The following is a 19,065-nucleotide window of genomic DNA, read 5'->3' on the forward strand; positions in this document are numbered from 1 at the left end:
GATTCCGGCGCAGAGATTTCAGCAGTCGGCATCCCAGCCATCGGTCAATTTACCGCATCCCATTTGTGATATTTGCACATTTTTAAGTATGGCTGTATTTAAAGGGGTTGATTCCAAGTTGCATGCTAAGTGGGCGCATTGTGTACTTGAAAATAGCTGCGGATTTCCTCCTGTGTTCACAGTTGGCGCCTTCTATTTGGCTGAACCACTTCTATACACCCCCTTGTGAAAGCAGCCGTCATTACTAATGGCATGCATTTGCAGCAGCTCTGTCCTTGGTGCAAGAGATCTGTCTGAAATCGCCAGATCTTTGCATATGCTCACTGCTGAAGAGGCCGCTATTCCGTCTACAAACCCACAGCAAATTTATGTTGTGTGCAAGACACCATTTAGCCACAAGCAGAGACCTGGCTGGCCTCTGTTCTGGCCTAAATAATCCGCAGAGATGCAGATGTTCCTCTCAGACACACTGGCAGTGTGAGAAATGCCCCCGCTTTGCTTGCCCAAAGAGTCTTGAGTGCAAATTCGCTATTAAAACGCATTAGAAGCCCTATTATCTCTACTTATTATAAGGAAAAGGACATACACAGAAGAGTTGCCTGTTGAAGCAGAGTTGGCAAATTTGTAAATCATTTTCAGTTAAAATTTAATAAAATAAAAATAAAAAATACTGAAAAACATTTAACTAAAACATTTTTCGATATAACCAAACTTTCTCCAAAATCAAAGTAGAAAGATGTTCAGGGAAGGCAAGAAAGGTGTTAAACAAGCATATAGTGAGTAAAATCACTGCTATTATACTTGTGTGTGCTTAATTTAAAGCCCAGAACATGGCACATTTTGAATGACTTCTTTATTCTTATTCTATTTTGTTAGCAAATTTACTAATGGTTGGCAAGTATTAACACGTCCAAGTATTTGCCAAGTCAGCTTGAAACTGTTCCCAATTTCAAGTAGTTTTTGCATTTATTATTCATTAACACCACTTCATAACCCTTGTATACAAGTATATATAACTTACTGAGTGTCTTGTCCAAGATGTTGTCTTACACAAAGAGGTGTGTGAGCCTGGAGCCTTGGTTAGGTGGTACAGATGATCAAGCCACTCTTGACATTCCTGACTATTAGTACAGTGGACTACAATGCGCTCGATCATAGGCCCTGAAAATAATACATTACATTAGAACCCACGGAGTCATATACAAGTTTTTTTTCAACATTCACTAGTATGTAGCTTAATGGAATTTACAACTTACGGTTTAAAGATTTCCTGTTTTTACCCCTTTGACTTCTAGAATTACTTTTTCTTGTTTACAGTATTTCATGTTGTATTGTGCTCTAGATACTAGCTTAACAATGATTAAGTTTCATTCTGGCCAACAATGGACACCATCCCGATTGGCTTAACAGCATTCCAGTGAGTCAGTTCCTAAGAATCAAATGTAACTGCTCCAGAGAGAGTGACTATTTACAACAAGGGAACAAATTAAATGTGCAACTACAGGAGAAAAAATATGAAGTCAACAAAATAGACCAAGCACTTGACAAATTTAGGAAGATGGACAGAGAATCTCTGTTACAGTATAAGAACAAAACTAGGATAGTAGAGGACCCCGAGAACAAAACCATATACTTTGTCACAGACTACAGCTGTCAAGCCTGTCGCGTAAAACAAATCATTAAGAAGCACTGGGCAATATTAATGCAAGATGAAACTTTAGCGGAGGCACTTCCAGAGGCCCCCAAGATAGTGTTTCGAAAAGCACCTGACCTAAAAGCGAAAATAGTCAGAAACCATATAGCCCCCATGAAACAAACACAAACCACACTCACTGAAGCATGGAACACTAAGAAGGAAGTGAATAAGGGAGGGTTTTACTTTTGTGGTCAATGTGTGGCATGTACTAGAACAAATAACAGAAATACAAAACCAATACGCACCATCACTTCCACATCAAACAAATTTGTATGGAAAATCAGGGATAATATGACTTGTCACACCAAGGGAGTCATATACATAATAGAATGCCCATGTAACAAGCAGTATGTTGGTCGTACCATTCGCCCTTTAAAACAGAGATTAGGGGAACATATACGCAACATCAGGGCTGGGTGTGAAGAACACCCAATTTCTACACACTTCAAACAATTCCATGGGTCTGATCCCATGGGATTAAAATTTGCAGCATTAAGACTAGTGCCACCAAACTGGGGGGGGGAAACCATATTAAACACATAAATAAAAAAGAATTGAGATCTATTATCATTATGGACACTCTAATACCCAAAGGTCTCAATGTGGATAATGAGGTAAGGTCCATTATATGTGGCTAACTTACACTTTAGGTCTATTGACATCTATTCACCATGAGTGAATGGATCCCCCACTTAAATAGGGTGCTCTCAACATAGTCCATATCTACATAAAATGCAAAAGCAGAGTACCATAAGAGACAACCATAATACATAACAGTGCACAGGTGTTGTTTAATAGAAGGAAAATCTGTTAGACAAATATGTCCTTATTTCATCAAGCAATTGATATGATATACTTAAAAGTAAAGGAGGAGGTATATGTAATATTTCTCCAAATTTACTAAATAATTTCCAATGCACATCTTATGTGGCCAATTACAGAATAATAATTGGCAAATGTCCCGCACAGCAAGCTGGACAATTAAATCAGTATGAAATCTCATGCACACAAACTTAAACGAATGACTGGATGCCTGACCAATGAAATGGAGACAATGGAAACCAATCAGAAATGAAGGTGGGCACTTACAGGGTACTTAAATGTTCAACCCAAGTATGATCCCACCACTACTCCCAGAGGAAGACCTTTAAAAGGTCGAAACGCGTTGGGGCCAGAGCTAACCAAACACTTACATATTCCTGCACATTCACTAAAGGACTACTGCGATCTGAAAACCAAGCGCGGTCGCAACACGTGACCGGGATTACACACGTGACCAAGAGCACGGGCGCCCGCAACAGCCAAGCAGGAGACAGAGCGCAGACAGAAGGAGGAGGGATCTGGCCACACGCGACGACAGGAAGACAGGTGAGTCTTTGAATACGGAGGGGGAAGCCGGATTAGATCGCAAGCGGTCGCGTCCAGCGGTTCCCCTCCCAAGACAGGGAAGTGCAAGGCTGATAGGTGGGAGTGTAGGATACAGTCTTTCAATAGACGTATCACTCACTCCACATTCATGCCTACACAACTCAAATCCGGAGATCCTGCATCCCAGTCTAAGTAGTTGTCCTCCATCTGAGCCAGAAGACAACCCGGGCAACTTAAAGCACCTCTGACATATATGTAAATCACCGTGGACATAATTACATCACAACCATTGAGTTCCATTTATATTCTTGAGACAGCAGGACGCCGCTATTCTCATTCCTACTTGTACCAGCATCAAGAACATTAATACTATTAACTTTACAAAAAGGACCCCATTACAGTGTGCACCATTTGCATAACATATATACTGACCCGACAGATCCAGTTCTAAGCAGTACCTTTATATGAATATGATTTTGGTTATAAGTACATACTTATCTGACTGAAATGTATGTTTGTTACATAGGTCTTTTTAAACTTAGGAAAGTATTTTTGCACTGATCATACAAGGTTGCAATTACTAATTCAAGAGTAGCATCCCATATTGACTACGCGACATTGTGTCATTAAGCCAATTCAGCACAGAACCAGTGTGTAGAAGGTTTAGCGCTGCATATTTCTTCTTTATATTGTGTATAAGTAAGAGGGAAGGACACACTCCTGTTCAGCAGCTTACCACATACAATAGGCATAGTAGCCCAGTGCGCAGTATTACTTTCTTTTACGAACAATGATTAAGACATGTGTCTCACTCTCATTATTCCCTGATGAGCTTCCTGAGGGGCATAACTAGGTATTTGAAGAGAAGGTCCCATAGCAAAGGTTTGTAAGGGTCTCTATGTACCACCCAATGGTAAAAAATGTATATAACACATGTATCTTTGACAAGGAAGATGGGCCCCCTCAGCTCTGGGCCCCATAGCAGCTGCACCCCATGCACCTATGGCAATTACGGCCATGCTAAAGGTGATTGTTTGAGTGGGCAGGACAGAATCCTCTAGTGTGACTGACTAAGTGAATGGGCCATCAAATCTTATGTCAAGTCACTACAATGGAGATACCAACTGCTTTAGACCTCAGTCTACAATGCCTCAATTCTATGAGATCACTGTACTCCTGGGAGGCACATACATTGACCCAACAAAGCTGCCTGGACGTCTAAGATAAAGGAAGAACTCTTATGGTGGGTACACACTAGACGACCCGGGCAATCTTGCCGATGGTCGGGGCAATTTACCTTTGCCCCGAACCATGCAAGATTTTAATGAACGAAGGAACGATGTGTCGTTCCATTCTTCACTGCACTGCATGCGATATCTTCAGATCTGCCTGCACAGTCAGATCTGAAGATGCGATGAACGCCGCACAGGAGTGCGCAATAGTGCATACACACTATGTAACAACCGCCAACCTCCCCTACTAAGGGCTGGTGTGTGGTAGTGGAGTGCTGTCATACCAGGGACACACTGCTATCTTGTTCCTGCTATCATACCAGGGACACACTGCTATCTTGTAGCTTCTGAGAGGTAAGGCAATAAATGCAGACAAAGGATGTCGACAGTACTGCTTCAAATAATAATAGTGAATTTAGTGAAAAGTACTTTCTCACAATAGACTATTCTCTGCAAAGGGTTTCTAACAACATATCAAAATACAATACGATTTTCTTAACTCAACAGGATATTTTATTATTCAGGATCGCTGGAACTGTCGTAAGTCTTCAATAAGCTATGACTAAATTGGTTAGGTGCATAAAACACAAACCGTAATGTAAATTCAACAAACAGTATACCTTAGATCTAATTCTATCTGACAAGTATCGAAATAATACTAACAGGACATTTCTACAAATACATTAAACCAATTACTATATTGCAGATGAACTTTATTCAATTATTTTAACCTCCCGAAGTTCTGACTGCATGCATGCAGAAGGAAATTTTACCCCTTCCGGCTTGTGCTCTAAAGGTGGTGCACTTGCTGTAATTACATCCTACCTGTTTAAACAGATAGCGTTTGCAGTTGTTAACTAATTCTGTATGATATTTATAATTCGTTGTCCGGGATAATAGTAGAAATGGCATCTCCAAAAACACTAGTATCCTTGTCAATTAACGCTTCTATTTCAGAGTAACTACTTCTGTAATTCCTTTTCCTCTTACCGTGTTTCCCCGATAATAAGACACTGTCTTATTTTTTTGGGGGTTCCAAAAAACACCATAGAGCTTATTTTCGGGTAGGTCTTAATTTAACTAACATTGACAGCAGTGCCCCTTATGCAGGCCCCCCTGTAGCAGTGCCCATTATGCAGGTCCCCTTGTAGAAGTGCCCCTTATGCAGGCCCCCCTGTAGCAGTGCCCCTTATGCAGGCCCCCTTGTAGAAGTGCCCCTTATGCAGGCCCCCCTGTAGCAGTGCCCATTATGCAGGCCCCCTTGTAGAAGTGCCCCTTATGCAGGCCCCCCGGTAGCAGTGCCCCTTATGCACGCCCCCTTGTAGAAGTGCCCCTTATGCAGGCCCCCCCCTGTAGCAGTGCCCCTTATGCAGCCTCCCTTATGTAGAAGTACCCTTATGCAGGCCCCCCCTTTAGCAGTGTCCCTTATGCAGGCCCCCTTATTGCAGTGCATGCCCCCCTGTAATTGATCCCCCACCAGTACAGTACGGTACTTGCCTGAGTCCGGGATGTCCCTCTCACTTGCGCGCTGACTGGATCTAACATGATCCAGCTGGTGCGGTCGCACAGGATCCTCATGACGTCACCCGTGCACTGCATGACTGGGAACGCTGGTCTCTGCAGCGTTCCCAGCTCAAAATGAGATTCAGGTAGGTCTTATTTTCGGGGTAGGTCTTATTTTAGACCGGGCTACAAAAGTAAGGGTAGGTCTTATTATCGGGGAAACACGGTAGTTATATAATGAGGACTGTTAGCAGGATATTAAACTTGGCAACAAAATAACTCCTGAACTACTAGTCAAACTTTCAATTGGGTTCTGCAGCTGCTAATTTTCCTTACTCTCTTGTAACTACCTCGTGACAGCTGCACTTTCACTATTTTGTACCACAATTCTCCTGCTTTCTCAGATGTGGGGTAAATTAGTTTCTGCCTAACTAGCAGATAAGGTAGGTATCTTTTGTGAGGGATTTTTTGAAGGAAAAGTTTAGTCCTTTACTGTCTGTACGCTGAAGCACCTAATTCAAAAGGGTCCTGGGCAGAGTCTCAAGCAATATCACACTAGCTTTTATAGTTGCCTCACTACAGGCTTTCTTTCCCTATAGTTGCTTTAGTGAGAAGTGTAAGGGTGATTTTCTTAAGACATCAGTATGAGGAGCAATGGTCTCTAGGTAGAGTCACTATACTGTTAGCTTCTCTCTGCAGCTAGTGATTTGTAGGTGACGCAGCTAGTGGTAAAGGGCAGGGCTGTGCTGAGTACTTTTTACAGACCACATTCCTGTAGGCTGAATTGAGGAGGATTTCCTTGTCACTGCCTCTCCGACTGTAGCCGCTCCCCTGGAAAGGACCCGACTACTCTGTCGCCGCCCACCTTGTGGAAAGGGAAGGCCACCTCACAGCCTGGATCTTCTTCTCCACCACCTCTGGCTCCACCTTTACCGGCAACTACCTCTGGAAGGTGTATAATCCCACGGGGAGACTGCTCCACCTGCGCCACTGGTCACTCATCGCTGATGGCCACCACCGAGCTCTGGATACCGGTCAGTGCTGCAGCGCAGGTCCCCTCTCCCAGAAGGCTCCCTCAGGACTTCCTCAACTGCCGCAACTGACAGGGAGTCCCCCAATTTAAACTCTCTGGACTGAGTCCCCAGATGTCTCCCGCTCTGGTCACAGGACCCTGCACATCTACAAACATCCTATAGTAATCCCAGCACACAGTCCTATGGTGAGGTATCGCAACTAGACAATGTGGACATCTGTCGTGCCTATTAGTCTACAGTTGTCAAGACCTCCTATTTAATGAGTAGTGTGTACCCATCTTTACAGTCTAGCCATAGATCAATGCCATCAAATCACATCTAGTAGCAAACGTTGAGGACATAGATTTGTGTTTTCTATCCTTTTTTGTTTTTAAGTATGTAACAGTAAAACATAAAATGCATACAAAAAGTGTAAAGCATATTTTATTTCATAGTTATTGCAATATAACTTTCTTTTGGACTGTCAGATCAAAACAAATTAGGTTACTGGAAACATAAGTAGTTCCTGGAACGTGATTCATAATGAGAAGGCCACAGCAATACTATTTAACAATGACGTCTTTATCTACCACTTATGTAGCGGACCACTGCAATCATACATAGTTTCTGCTGCTTGCGATGAAGTTGTATTAATGATAGTAAAACCACTTATCAAATGCAGGTGTATTCAATATAATAAACATGTGTATTTCAGAGTGTTTTAGAGATGTATGGTTTAAAATGCACCAAATGTATGGAACTAAACCAATACATCACAAGCAAAAAGTTGAACGGGCATGGACTTTGAAAAATAATTTTAAGTGTCAAGCGCATTTAATTATGTATTAAAGTGGTCTTTATTTTTATTTCACCAGCATATTATGCAGTGCTTTACAATTGAGGCCAAAAGCCATAATAAAACAACTGGGGGGAGATGGAACAAACCTTCAAGGAGATAAAGTGGAGAAGTTGCACATAGCAACCAAACAGCTTCTAAACTGTCATTTATCTAGTAGAGTCTATAAAATGACAGAAGCTGATTAGTTGGTATACTGTAAGCAACTACTCCACTTTATCTATATCGAAGGCTTGACACATATCCCCCTGGATATTAGCAGATAGAGAGGTATGTGGGTGGTGTTTACAAGGTTAAAATCTAAAATATATCTGGAGTTTGTTAAATGAGTTCAAGTGCCACATGTTGCATACTGGTCTAGCCCACTCACTCACAGGAGCATGGCATAGCACCCAGCAGCTGGAACTAAAGTAGTCACTACTGTATTAGGATGGCGGGACAGTCCCATAATAGCTGCATTTCTTGTCAGGCTGTATATAGATGCTAAAATGTAACACACAAATTAAAGTGCTTCTACTTTACTTTGTACATCTCTCATGTAAATAACACAAACAATCTATTTTCTATCATAGAGATAGATGTATGAAGGACTTAATTTTTACATAACATCAGGTCGTCTTATACACACACATTCCGCAGCACATATCCTAACCCACTGCTCCATGCTCCTTCTTCACTATCTACCCCTCTGTGTCGCCCCTGTCTGTCTGCCCTTCCCCTTTAGAATGTAAGCTCTCACGAGCAGGGCCCTCATCCTCACGTGCTTCTCCTCCCCCTACTTATAGTATAATTTACTCCTAACGCCCTACAATGGCACCTACCACCTGGTTGCTCATGTCCTGCTGCTTGTGTTTTGCAGCTGAGTTTATAACCTTGTCCTTGTCCTGCATTGTTTTGTATTACTATTAACTGTTTTTCTTGTGTGCTCATTTATGTACTGTGTAAGGGGCTGCGGAACCTTTGTGGCGCCATATAAATAAAGGATAATAATAATAATAATAATAATAGCCGGATTGAGACAAGGTGCTTAGTGGTCTGGAGAGGGTTTCTAAGGAAGGAGAATAAATGTACATTGGAAATCGGCTAGAATTGCCCACTGAGGTTAAGATGATGAATCTGAACTCGTTTTTAAAATGTGTTGAAAAATCTTGTAGAAGGCATCGTTTTCAAATAAACGGGTATGTACTCTTAAGCAGAGTACACACTAGACATTAAATTGAACTATATCGTTCATCGCATTCAATATCATCCAGTGTGTATGCAAGCTATCATTAACAATGTGTGCTCCCGTGGATCGTTAACGATGTCTTTCATTGCCCGTACTTGCAGGTCAACCTGCAAGTTCGGGGATGAAGGAGGGTGCCGTCACTGAATTATATAGTTTAGTGTGTATGCTCAATGTCATTAACAACATTGAGCCCGGCAGTGCAGGGGAAACACTTAACGACATCACTAATGGAGCATATCATTAAGTGCGTATGAGCCTTTAGGATTGTTAAGATAATTTTAGGTATGTTAAAAAGAATCAAACTCTCCGTTAGCTTTATGAATGTATAATTTCTACATTGAAATGTAATTTAATGCAAAGCTGCATTAAATGGCATATTACATACTTGCATGTTAGCAATGTGGCAAGTCACAGTATAGAAATGCATATTTGGGTGTGCCCAAGACTTCATATTTTGTATACATTAAAAACGGTGCATCTCAGTCACAGGTTCTCTTGTCACATAATCCCCCCAAATATCAACAAAGTGACTTTCAGAACAGAAAGGCAACTCACCTGCTATCTCAAACGCATGATTACAAGTGTCGCTTTCCTCCAACTTAACTACCGACATTCCAGTCAGTGGTAATTTCCCCTTTAAATAAAAATGATTAAAACTTGAATAAAAAGAACACCACACCGAATGGCCTCATAACACTGATGGAAATAATGCTATTTCCAGGCTCTCAGATCAGAGTTCTTCAGGTGGAAGCGTTCTACTCGCATTCTTTGTCATTTACATGTCACACGTGGTTATTGTGCAATATCTAAATATCTTTGATCACTGATTATCAGTAAATGGTAGGTTTCTCTACAAATACTTGTCAAGTACAGCTCTGGTTTTATAATGCTTACCAATGCAAAATACACACATTTAAATAATCTGTTAATATATGTTAAAATATATGTTCTGTTCTACAGTGCTTGCTGAAGGGGCAGTCCTGGAAATGGCTAGCAGGGGGCACTAGACCTGTTTAACACAGCTTTCACAGCTAGAACACTGCTTGCTATCTGATTGTCAACTGCCTAGCATGTGTACATATAATTACTTACATTATATGTCCAGTAACAATAAAAAAAAAAATCATTGTCTATGTGCTATTTTTCTACGTGAGAACTCTCCAATTATACCGCACAGATATGCAAATGTCAGTAGCTATATGACTTACAGGTGCGGGCAGTTGCTAACACTAGTTAGCCACTTCGAATGGGCTACATGCGGATTCACCTCTAAAGTGGATAGTTCTATCCTTGCATGTTTGCTACTCATATATTTGTACACGAGAAGGAAGATTAAACCTGCTGTGTTATGGTACAGAAGTTTAGTTAACCTAATGGAATCTCAGTCACTGGCTAGGTGTAAGCACACCTGATGTACGCCTGACTCTTATCCTAGCGGTGCATCTCTAGACGCATGTTGAATGGCTTCCACCTCTGCATATGCACATAATACTTATTTGTAACTGCATCTTCTTTTAGCTTGTTTTTTAGACATATACATGTCTAATGCAGCAACAGCCCCGTCATGTGGGACTTCAATGATTAAAATGGATGCCCGGAGCGTTGTGGCTTTGAAGCAGGAGATTGCTATTAGTTATATACACCGCCTGTGCAGATAGGAAAGTGTTCTAGAACCAAACAACTTTAAAAGGAGACCTGTCACTAACTTAGCTTCCTAGTCATGCATTAGGCAATTATTAAGTACATAGTGGTCTTTTGAGGTTTGGAACTACAGGCTTCTAAAGATTCTTCAACCTTGATTTTAAATAAGACATCTGGACGACTCATTTAATTACTGATCTTTTTTGGGCTCCACTCTCCCAATCTGCTCTAAGATAACATAAACTCAGAATCCGGACTGCTGCTTAATGTTACATATTACAGTAACAGTGCACAAGGCTTCGGTGATACAAGCACTTGGTGACTTATGGCTATTCATGTATCTGGATGGCAGCATGCCCACTGGGCAGCTGGGGCCCAGGGAGTTTGCAAGTAGAAACTGAATGTTCTTTGCCATGTAACAGTTGTATATATGAAAATAAGGGAAATTAATTTATCCAATCAATCTGTTGACTACTCCTAGGTTATTTGTGCATGGCCTTCCCATGCACAAATTGTATTAAAGGGATATTTGTGCTATATTGTTTATACACAGGGATTAATTTGTGCAGGAATGCAGTGTCGCGCTCCGGCAATTATTGCCTATAGCTCCCACTCTTGACACCAAAATTAAAGTGGGGACTGTGCAAGACAGGTGCCAACTCTCACATGGAGTACAGAGGTGTCCCTATACACCTAGCCTCAATACGCCATGTGGCGCAAAATGCATGGCGCCAGTGAACTGCCAGGACCTGTGTGTCCAACCTAGCGCCGGACGTCTTTTTCATATCTTTTTTCCTCCGAAAATGCATCTTATTCGCAATGTGAAGCGACTAGGTCACAGCAGGAGACTATCCTGAATAATTGGATATGAGACACTTGTATATCTGTGTGTGCTACTGAGTCTGAATACGAAGCACAACGGAACTTGGCATGAAAAAAAGCTGCTGCATCATAGCACTTCATATACAGATTCAGGCTCAGTCACACACAGATATACTAGTGCTGAGCAACAGATTAATTAGCACAGTCTCCTGAAGCGTCCTAGTTGCATCACAATGCAAAAAAGTAGCAAAAAAAGACAACCAGCACTAGCACAGTCACAAGGAACCTGGCGTGCCAAGAGGAGCTGCAGCTAAGGTGTATGAGGACACATCTGTACAAAAGATGTATGCATGAGAGCTCTGTGAAAAGCCACAGGAAGTAGGTATGATGGCATGGGGCACAGGGCAGTAGATATAGGGTAGTGAGAAAATTGATCATAATGGAGAGGGATGGGTGGAAATTAATGACTGGGTGGCAAAGGATTTTGTGACTCGGTTCCATTGCTCTGCACACTGCACAGCCAGGTCTCTACCCCAACTGCAGCACAGTTGAGGACGTGCATGTCTACTGCCATGCTTCCCTGCAATGTAGGAAAGACGGGGATAATACACCATAAACCCAGGTGTGGGCAGCATTACAAAGAAGAATGGAGTGGTTAGCAGCAGACTAGCCTATTGTTACGAGATATCCATACCGACTCCAGACTGGGTCCACGATCTCCACGGTCTGGCCATGCCCCTACAGTGTCATACCAGGAATTTGTCCCAGTGTAGTATGCAAAAGAGTGCCACTTCTTGTTATGCACAAAGTTCTGTTTATATACTGTACGAGAGGTGTTCAATCAGTTTCCGGATGTGCAGTGCACAGGCAGAGTAAACACAATCTGACTGGCTGGTTGTGAACTGTAATCTCTGACTGAAGTTCTTGTGAAATTTCATGGCACAGAACACAGCACGGCACACCAAAGAAGTCAGCGTGTACACTTCATTCAATAACAAGAGTGGTTAGCGACAGCAGGAGAGTTTTGACAGACTACTAGCTGCTTTTGAGGATGAAGCATTGTCCCGGACCACTGTGTTTGAGTGGTTTGCAGAATTTCGGTGTAGGAGACGGTAACTGAAAGACTAGGAGCGATGCGGCCGACCCGTGTCCACCATCACGGTGAACAACGATGCTGCCGTGCAGGCCATAATGGAGGTGGACGCCAGGGTGACCATGGCCCGATGGCAGCTCATCGAGATCCATCAGCTCGATACTCCACGAAAAGCTTGGCCTGAGCAAGGTGTCTGCAGGCTGGGTGCCCCATCAGCTGACGTGAGAGCAGTAGGCGGCTCTGGTGACTTGGAGCCGCAACATGCTGGCCAGGTTTGATGGAGGACACTCAAACTCTGCCTGGGAAATTAATCTTGGATCTACAGTTATGACCTTGAGACCAAACAGTATGCCCAGTGGACCCCAGTTGAAGGTGCGCCACCACAGAAGTTCCGACATGAGCCAAGCAAATGGTGGCTGTTTTCGTGGCCAACACTGGTCATGTAGCTACCGTACCACACGTGCAACCAATGCCTGCCGCAAGTGCTGGAAGCCACTTCCAGGCACAGTCTGAAAACTCACACTCATGGTGCCCTTCTCCATCACGACAATGCACCTGCTCACAAGTGGTAGATTTTCTGGCCCATGAAGCATCAAGTACAGTAGGTTGGTTCTCCACCGTACAGTCCAGACCTGGCCCCCTGCAACTTCTGTGTGTACCCACAAATCAATGGCAAGATGAGTGGGATACGTTTTGAGACACTGGAAGCTGCAGTGGAGACTTTCATCCAGCATTTAGAAGTCATATTTGCTTCAGACTGGTCCAGTTGCTTTACCAAGTGGTTTGAGAGCATGCAACTTTGCACAGACTCCCCTGGTAAATACTTAAAAAAAATGCAATGTTCACTTTGTTTGTAAATATAATACTTTTTGTGCATCCAGAAACTGATTTCACACCCGTTTATATACAGTACAGTGATAGGTTTCTTATGTTGCATCATCTTTCCTTGAATGTTCTTTTACCAGAAAGAGTATAGTAAAACAAGATACTCAGAAAAGACTTACGTATTGTGAGTCAAAATACATTTTTTTTTATATATATATATATATATATAATACCTGATAAATGAAGCCGCTCATCCGTGGACTTGCAGACAGCATTAATAGTGCAGTTGGAAACAGCATAAAATACCTCTCCTCTTTTTCCTTTATTAGAAAAACATGTAAGATACAATCACTCGACAGAAAACAGGCAATTATTAACATTATTATTAACATTTATTTATATAGCTCCAGCATTCTACATAGTGCTTAAGAATAATCACGTACCTCGCTTGCACCACACTGTACCATAATCTGTGACATAAACACAACACTGCCCAGTGTTTTAATTTCGTCTCCTTCCCAGCACTGGATCTGTTCAGAGAGAATCTGTAACTCCAGCTGTTTTCTCTTCCGCAAATCCTGACACTGTGCCTATAGCATGTTGGAGAACAGACCGCTGTATAAAGCTGCTTATTAATGAGTGCAGTACTCATCACTATAGTACAACATATTTCTAAAATTGCCCATAAATATCCCAGTTACGGTGTCCAATCAGGTCATTTTAAACCTACTTGGGTACTTTACATTACGGACTCATTGCAGAGAGAACCCAATGAATGTTTGAAATGATACTTGTGTGCTTTCCGTACACAAGTACCGAAAGTTGTCCCCACCTAAAGAAGAAAGTTGTCCGCTCGCCACGCTTCGGGCTCGGTGGCTCGCTATGCTCGCCACAAGGTTATATTCCCCCTCTATGCCCACTTGGATGGTAGGGAATGACGCTGGACACTGGCTGATGACGTCAGGGTTCTCTCCATGAAGGGGATTTAGACATTACCATGATTGATAATGATAGTTTAGGACACTTGGGTTCTCTCTGCAATGAGTCCGTAAAGTACCAAGTACCCCTACTTGATAGCCAGGCAATAAAACATTACAATGTAGAAAGCATTTAGTGCAGACCTTATCTACCATGGCTTCAGTAAACTCATGGGTATTATTAGAATTATTAACTTTTATTTATAAAGCACCAAAAAGCGTACATAGCACTGTACAGGGTAATCATAGAAGACAGTAACAGGTTATCGAAGCATAAATGCACTATGAGATACCATAGCATCATTGCATACCATAAGTGTCAACATTAAACTCACACCACTAACTGGGTAGGAGAAATAATAGGGATAAGGGTAGGGCAGCACGCTGCAGCTAGCAGAAGCATACAGTGGGGAATCATGTGAGGGGGGCGATTCAATACTCTATGATCTTGCTGTTGGGATGTGAAAAGACCGAAAAGTCCCAAAAAAGGCTTAGCAAAGAGATAACAGCCTCAGTGGTGAATGGGTTAACTGAAGAAATTACAGTATGGTCAGCTAAGAAGGAAAACCAACAGGACCTACACTCCCATTTGAAGACAATTAACGAATGTTTCATTTCTGCTCGATACCACACTTTCCAGCGCTCCTGCTTATAGCGCGCTACTCCTTTCTGAGAAGCTCACGCGCCTCTCTACGCCTGTGAACAAAACATGAGGCTGCAAATAAAGGGCTCTGTGGTTTATTCACAGCACGAGAAACCTCATCCCCTAGAGAAAACAGTATATCTCCAGACACAAGGGGCAACCCCTCGTGGTGCTAGCCTATAGATAGATATCTATTAGAATTATATGTATGTGTATACAGCAAGTCTAAAAAAAAAAATGCATGGGTTTTTTACTTTTAAAAGGTTACCCGCCATGTACAGATTCCAGGCTGCACTTTAAAATATAGATAATGCATAATACTTTGATTACATTCTTAAAAGGATGTTTGGAATTTACATTTACCAAATAAATGATATATTAGGAAACAAACTTTTTGCACAACATAACCTGAATGTATACGTCTACATGCGTTCTATCTTTCCGTCTTACATTAACCCTCAGCATATGAGGGATTTTTTACTCTATATGTTAATGTGGTATAAATCAAACTAACAATCACAGGGCTTATAGAAGGAGAGGAAGGAAATTCCTCCCACACAATTTTTGAACTAAGGGGAGATTTATCAAGTCTTGGAGAGAGAGACAGCGGGGAAATTGCTTAAAGCAACTAATCAACTTCTAACTGTCATTTTGTGTTATCAGCAAACTATTCCTACACTATCACTTCTGTGCCTGAAATGAGGGCACTGCAAAATAATGCTCCACTCTGCTCTTACTATGGGCCAAATGTAATATTCTGCACTTTGCGGTAGCTGGTGTAATTCCGGCAACATAGTCACAAGGTTTAAAGCGACAATTAGTTTCACATTTAAACGAATAACTTCTAATCTAAATGACTATCTCGCCGGAATTACACTGGCACCGGCAAATTACGGGCTATTACATTTGGCCCTATATGCTACTGTATTTAGAACATACTTACTGACTTTTTTTTATGTCCCCACGGGGTGAGTTCTCAGAGGGGAAATGAAGGTAACTACTCTCTATGTGTGTGTGAATGGCATCATTATGGCCATGCCCCGCGAATCACAGCATCAAACAGGGGTGGGGGACAATGTCATGATTATGCCATTCGCTGAGGAATTCCCTTCCTCCCAGGAGTTTGTGGGACTCCTCAAATTCCGTAGTCTCCCATATGTTCTGAGAAAGAGCTGCTGACTTGTCCCAGTTCTACTTTAATAATTGTTTAAAGCCTCCATACACACAGTTCGTGTTCTATATAAATAAAAATGAGTATTATTTAGATATAGGTATAAACAGCTTGGCCTGTTATTGCTGGAGCCCTCACCTGTGAGTCTGATAGGCCCATAAAATAATATTGCGGTTAGGGATACCTTTTGTACTAAACCAGTCAGCATTAGTTTCATCTGTCAAGAGCTCGTTAGACAATGAAAGCAAAAATATTTTCAAAAACTACAATGTGCGCCAAAAACACTATGGGCCAAATGTAATGGGGTGAGAGTTTAGATAATGTGAGAGTTTAGCAGTAAATTCTCACACTTTTTAAACTCAACTAATGTAATAAAGTTCGAGAACATGCAAACCCACGTTTTTAGACTCAAAAAACTCGCACGATTTAAACGCTCATCCAGATGTTTTCCCATTTTACAAGATAAAACTTGACCAATGTGAGTGTTTATTTATTTTAAAATGTGAGAGTTTAGCAGTAAAGAGTTTCTGGGGAGCTTGCTAAGAGCAAGAGATCGTCCAGATATGGGAGCAATCTGATCTCTTGATGACGAAGATAGGCCTCCATAACTGCCATGATCTTGGTAAAGACCCGAGGAGCTGTAGAAAGCCCAAACAGCAGAGCTTGAAATTGGTAATGTTGCTGTAGTATAGCAAACTGGAGATACTGTTGATGAGAAGCCGCTATAGGTACATGAAGGTAAGCGTCTTGAATGTCCTGAGACACCATAAAGTCCCCAGTCTCCACAGCCAGTACAATAGAGTGCAAAACCTGGGCACCTTGAAATCTTGTCCAGAGACTTGAGGTTTAGGATAGGCCCCCAGGGAGAGGCCCAGCCCGTCAGGCTGAAGGTTTGTCCTCAGATTTGGTAGGTGGACGCCTAGTAGCCCAGGCCTGTTTGGTCCTATGCTTGGAGGCCTTAGTGGATGCCTGATGCCTTGGAAAGGACTGACCTTTAGCTTTTCCTTGAGGACGAAAGACCGAAAGGATGACATTCGAGGCTTCGCAGTAGATGCAGAAGGCAAGAACGCCATTTTGGAAGCTGCCAAAGTAGTCACAATCTTGTCCAATTCTGGGTCAAACAAGAGCTCCCCAGAATAAGGCAGAGACTCCAATGCCTTTTTAGAGTCCGAATCTGCCTTCCATGAGCGAAGCCAGACAATACAGCGGGTTACCACGGAAGTAGCAGATGTCTTGGAAGCTAGGAGACCAGTATCCATAGCTGCTTCACCTAAATAGGAGGCTGCATCTCTAATGCGAGATATGTAGGACAGCTGTTCCCTTAAAGCATCAGAGGGAAATGTAGCTTCTAGGGCCCCTGCCCAACTCTCAATGGCTTTTGCCACCGAGGCTGTAGCCCTGGCAGGATGAGTAATAGCTCCTTGTAAGAGTATATAGATTTCAGGCAAGCTTCAATCCTTCTATCCGTAGTCTCCTTTAAGGAGGTTGCAGTATGGATAGGTAAGGTAGCGTTTTTAACTACGTGGGAATCCACTGCAGGGGGAACTTTCCCATTTAGTGCAATCAGAAGCTGGAAAGGGGTAAAAGGAAATGAAGCGCTTAGGTAGCTGAAAACTTTTACTCGGCATATTCCATGCCTCACTCATATGATCAGATAGCTGATTGGAGTGAGGAAATTCTAGCAAAACAACCTACTGCCGTTTAAATAAGGTCTCATTTGCCTTAGGAGCGGGTTCTGTCTCTTCTATCTGAAGAATAGATTTTACAGCTCTCACAAGTGCAGATATATTCAATTTAGAAGGGGGTTCCTCATCTCCAGAGGGGGAGTCAGAGTGAGAGAGGTGTCTGCGTCTTCTGCCTCCCCAGATAATAACTCAGAATCTGATAGCTGGGTGGACTGGGAAGATAACACAACACGCTTAGTAGGTTTACTAGATATGGGTCTCTCCTTTTGCAGTATTTGTTGAAAGGCTGTAGAGGTAGAAAGTACCCATGGGGGAGGCAAAGGCTTTGCAAGGAGTACCTGTTGTTGCCATCCCATTGGGAGAGCTACCACAGGGACCATTCAGTCCGCAATTTTTGCCAACAACTGTGAAAAAGAAGCCCAGGGCGGGTACTGAGGAGAGGACACAGGGGCTGATGGGCCAGGTGCCGTATAACAAGATGCACAAAGACCATTTTGAATGAGATGCTCTGAAGCTAAGCCTGGTAAGCAGTACTTACAAGACAGCAGAGTGGGAGCAGCAGGCTGCATGTTATTCTTGCCTTTACAAGACATAGCTGCAAGATAATGTAGCTTAAGATCTGGCACAGTGCAGTGAGCAACCCAGATATATGTGCAATATGGCACAGCCGATATATAGTAAGTGATAACACTCACAAATATAGGGTGAGGTACCATAAACCCCCTATACCTCAGTATTCCAGGGTTAGACTGAAAGAAAGGGAAGGGTATAAGCCGACAGTTGTGAAAGAAATAAAACAAACATAAGCGCTAGCACAAGTCACATACAATGCAGAACATATATATATATAACTGCAGTAAGCACTAATTCAACTACACAGACCGCTGTTGCTGGTAGGAATAGCGCTGTATAACCTGGCCCTTGGGAGGGGTATACAGGGAGACCGGAGCCAGCGTTCCCGGAGACCTGAATGCAGAAAATGGCTGCCGCGAGTCTCAGAGGGGGCGGAGGGTGAGGGAGAAGCAGCAAGACCGCAGTAGAATGGCGCCCTGAGCCGGGGGAGGGGCCGCAGAGAGAGCGCCTTCTCCCCTATGCCGACATCAAGCACCGGGTCCCTGGCCTTATTCTGTGCCCTGCGCCATTGCTTGTAATGCCCAGGTGGTCTAGTGGGGTCCCAGATGAACCGGTGTCCACATCAGCGCCTCTGGTCTGTCTCCTGAGACCGGAGGCAAGACTGCGCATAGACGCGGGTCCCCACAAGTGGGGATCCTCCTTTCCGGTCCCCTTGAGTCGGCTGCAGTCTGGGGTCCGA

The 19,065-nt window shown here is 42.8% G+C and overlaps 1 protein-coding gene across 3 annotated transcripts in view; it reads right to left on the reverse strand.

Moving 5' to 3' along the window:
- The window catches only part of ARHGEF6 (Rac/Cdc42 guanine nucleotide exchange factor 6), a 133,303-nt gene that overhangs the window by 34,098 nt on the left and 80,140 nt on the right, over positions 1-19,065 (reverse strand). For all 3 annotated transcript variants that reach the window (XM_088465777.1, XM_088465775.1, XM_088465778.1), the window contains exons 12-15: positions 13,721-13,867; positions 13,511-13,597; positions 9,452-9,530; positions 1,022-1,161 (exon numbers count right to left, since the gene is read on the reverse strand). In XM_088465777.1, the coding sequence (XP_088321903.1) occupies positions 1,022-1,161; positions 9,452-9,530; positions 13,511-13,597; positions 13,721-13,867 (453 nt within the window). The remainder of the gene's footprint in view (positions 1-1,021; positions 1,162-9,451; positions 9,531-13,510; positions 13,598-13,720; positions 13,868-19,065) is intronic.

The sequence above is a fragment of the Taudactylus pleione genome, unplaced genomic scaffold (assembly GCF_031769625.1).
Source record: "Taudactylus pleione unplaced genomic scaffold, aTauple2 ptg000064l, whole genome shotgun sequence".
Lineage (NCBI taxonomy): Eukaryota > Metazoa > Chordata > Amphibia > Anura > Myobatrachidae > Taudactylus > Taudactylus pleione.